Here is a 3,697-nt window from a genome sequence, read left to right on the forward strand (position 1 = left end):
ACATTAGCATTTTATAGAATATAAACTCAATTCAAGAGCCAAGGAAGAGATAGTGTCTTCAGCAAATGGCACTAGAACACCTGGTATCCGTATATAAAAAATTAACCCCAACTCTTTTTTCCATACATGAAAATAACTTGAAGGGATCTATGAACCTAAATAAGAAAGTCTAAAAGTATAAAACTTTAAGAAGAAATTATAAGGGAAATATTTATGAAATCAGGGTAGGCAAGAACTACCTAGGATATAAAAACCATGATGTATAAAAGAAAAAAATTGATGAGATTCCATCAAAATTTAGAACTTTAAATGACATCATTAAAATGAAAAGTAGTCCTTAAACAGACCGTATTTACAATGCATATAACCTATGAGCAGAATATATAAAGAATTCTTAGAAAAAAAAAAGAATTCTTAGAGCTCATTAATAGACAACCCAATTAAAATGTAGACAGACATAAGAAGATGATAAATAGCCAGTATAGCACAAGGAATGGTGTGCAACTCTAGAATCAGAAAAATACTAATCAGTACAATAATAAGATTGAATTATATACTCATTAGGGAGATGAAGTCAAAAGTTTTAAAAGCCTTGTCATGACTTTTTCTTTTTGTTGGATTCTCCCACTTTGCGTTTAATTTGTCACGCCCAATGGATTCATTCTGCTGGGTTTCCTGGGGTTGTGATCCTCCTTGTCTTTTTCTAGGGTATTGTCTAAAATTTTTTGGAGTGCCGCTTTGGTATTCATGAAGTTCCTGAGGTTCTCTTTATCATGAAAGCATCTTATTTCTCTATCAATTTTGAAAGATTGTTTTTCAGGGTACATCAATCTGGGTTGGAGGCTGTTTTCCTTTAGGGCTTGAAATACATCACTCCAAGCTCTTCTTGCCTTGAGGGTTTGCATCGAGAAGTCTGCTGTGATTCTGATGGGCTTTCCTTTGTAGGTGATTTGTTTCTTTTCTCTCACTGCTTGTAGAATTTTGTTCTTCTGTTGGATTTCTGGAATCCTAACTGTTATATGCCTATGTGTAGATTTTTTTTGATTAAATCTAGCTGGAGTCCTATATGCCTCACTTATCTGTATGTCAAGTTCTTCTCCCCTGCTTGGGAAGTTTTCTGCCATCACTTCTGTGAACAGTTTTTTTATGTCATCTGCACTCTCTCCTCTTTCTTCATTGACTCCAATCAGTCTTATGTTATTCTTGTTTGCATCGTCTAGCAGCTGCTGGATTGATTTCTCATGTTCCCTTACAATTTTAAAGCAATTTTTCTTTTCCTCTTCACTAATTGCAATCTTATCTTCTATATGTGAAATTCTATCCTCACATTGGTTCATTCTGCTGTGCAGACTTTCGATGGAGTTTTTAATCTCTTGGAAATCTGTTTGTATCTGTTTTATGGATCCCATTTGTTTCCTATGTTGGGATTCCATCATGTTCCTCAGATCCTCTATTTTTTTATCTGTGTCCCCTGTAGATTTATTAATCATGTCTTGCACCATGAGCAAATCTTCGCTGCTGAGTAATTATTTCTGATTTCATTTTTCCCAGATCCTCTTTTGTTTCCAGTTCAGAGAGTCCAGGTGGTTTAGTATCAGATTGTTCCATCTCCTTTCCCTTTGGGGTTGATGTAGGTGATCTGGAAGTCTGTTTTTGAGGCTTGTTTATGGGTCTTCTCATTTCCATGGAGGGGGGAGGTGCTTCTGGCACCCACACGGCTCACCTTCTGTGCCCTACAAGCTTGGGATGGCAGCAGGGGAGCTTCCTTCCAGGTGCTGGGACCGGCTCAGCTTCTCTGCCCTAGGAGCCTGGGATGGCAGTGGGGGAGCTTCCTTCCTGGTGCTGGGACAGGCTGAGCTTCACTGCCTTAGGAGCCCGGAACTCCTTAATAATTAAACTCTGGTCAGACTATAAACCTGAGCCTTCCAGCTCTCCAAACCTTCCAAGAATCCCAGCTAGCTCCAGATTATGACTTAAGCATTTACCCATTAAGCATTGAGTTCCGAGCAGCTGCCACACCTTCAGCCGCATCCTGGTTCAAGCTCCAATTCCAAGGACACTTTCAGTTTTCCAAGGGTCCCTTGGTCCCTGTCCTCAGTTACCCACCCTGATTGGCTACTGGCCAAAGTTCCTGGCTACAAGGATTGGCCCTGGCGGCCTTGCCCACACCCATATTGGTTTGGGTGGGACTCACCCACCTAACCAAGTACTCTGGCTACAAAATCAAAAAAAACTTTAGGTCATGGCAGGGTCCCGCAAGATAGATCTAGCAGAGGCCATGGCCTTAGGCCCTGGCTGGAGGCACTTGTGTTTTGTGATGCTCTATGCACCTGACCCCAGGATGTTCTTCGGCTGCATCCTGCTGCGGTTTGCTGTGCTGGTGAGGAAAGGGCGTGTCCTGCCAGCCCCTGTCCTGGCTCATCCGGGACACAACCTAGGTGGCACCGCTGGGGCACCCAGCCAACCCCCTCTTCCCCGCAGATGCAGATGCAGTTCGATGGGTGCCTGGGCTTCCCAGGTAGCTTCGTGGACTCCCAAAACAGCACCCTGGAGAATGGACTGAACAGAGAGCTGCTGGCAAAGCTGGGCGAGGGGGTCTCCGCCTTCAGCGTGGAGTGCACAGACTACCGCAGCTCACATGCAGGGGACAACCCACACATTGTGGCTCACTTCTATGCCAAACGACTGATGCTAGAGCAGCTGGAAGGTGTGAAAGCTGGAGCACCAAGAGCCCAGGATCACGGGCTGGAGGTGGGGCTAGCCGGGACCCTCCCCATATTCAGGCTCCCTCTTTACCCCATGGGTTCCCCTTCCAGGGAAAGCCTCCTTAGCCAGGTTCCCTAGAAGGAAGTCATGGCTTCCCAGGCCTTGCAGTCTTCCCCAGTTTCCAGAAGTAATTGGGATCTTAATCATTTTCAATCAGGATAATATTGTCAACCTGGTCTCCCTGGGAACAGCTCCCCCTCCCTACTTTACTGGCCCCAGAGACCTTTCTAGAACTCACCCATTCTAGGCTCCCTGTGGATCCCTATTGACAACGTCATAGTGGCCAGGCATGACTATCTATGCCTTTAACTTTGGGTCTTTATTATTCTTAAGTAGAAAATATGTCCCTGATACTTAAGGCTACAGGAACTAGACAGATTAGATATAGAGGTGGTTCCCAAACTTTGGCAAACATCAGAATCTTTGGTGGGGAAGGGGCTTATAAAACAACTATTGCTGTGTTCTCTTTAGGAGCACATGTGTTAAAATAGGGATTCTCACAGTTAGTGGTAGGGGTGCAGGATGGGAGGAAAAACTGAGAATTTCCATTTTTCATGTATTCCCAAGTGGCACTGGTATGGCTGACTTCAGAACCAGAGGTCTAGGGCCTTTCCTGCATCCTGGAGGCAGGAGCCACTACAGGATTCAGGGAGAGATGTAGATCCAGTATTTTCAGAGCTGGATAGTTTGTCATGGGTCATTTGGATGCATGGGGATGGACCTACTAAGCTTCACTGGAGTATGAGCCTTGGGCCACACTATGCTAGGTTTTGAGGGAAGACCTTTAGAGAGCTCCTTTGCAGAGAGGATTGAAGTAACATGAGGAGCTACTTGGAATCCCAATGCCTCCTGTCTCCTTCCTTTCACAAGTGCTGGGCCTGATTCGGGTGCCCCTGTACACCCTGCGGGATGGTGTGGGAGGCCTCCCTGC

At 44.8% G+C, this 3,697-nt stretch overlaps 1 protein-coding gene across 1 annotated transcript; it reads left to right on the forward strand.

Annotated features, from left to right (window-relative positions):
• The first annotated feature begins 2,242 nt into the window (after nucleotides 1-2,242).
• Nucleotides 2,243-2,844, forward strand: LOC101717221 (U8 snoRNA-decapping enzyme-like). The gene is made up of 2 exons (XM_004835149.3): nucleotides 2,243-2,380; nucleotides 2,482-2,844. Exons 1-2 carry the CDS (start codon nucleotides 2,243-2,245, stop codon nucleotides 2,842-2,844), a joined length of 501 nt encoding a protein of 166 aa, XP_004835206.2.
• The last annotated feature ends 853 nt before the right edge of the window (nucleotides 2,845-3,697 follow it).

The sequence above is a fragment of the Heterocephalus glaber genome, unplaced genomic scaffold (genome assembly GCF_053883595.1).
Source record: "Heterocephalus glaber isolate CG9 unplaced genomic scaffold, H.glaber_assembly_v1.0 deba00001504, whole genome shotgun sequence".
In the NCBI taxonomy this organism is placed as follows: domain Eukaryota; kingdom Metazoa; phylum Chordata; class Mammalia; order Rodentia; family Bathyergidae; genus Heterocephalus; species Heterocephalus glaber.

Coding starts and splice junctions, on each gene's coding strand:
- LOC101717221 (XM_004835149.3), top strand. CDS start 2,243: ATGGCAGGGTCCCGCAAGATAGATCTAGCAGAGGCCATGGCCTTAGGC. Junction 2,381..2,481: donor TGCTGCGGTTTGCTGTGCTG/GTGAGGAAAGGG, acceptor TCTTCCCCGCAG/ATGCAGATGCAGTTCGATGG.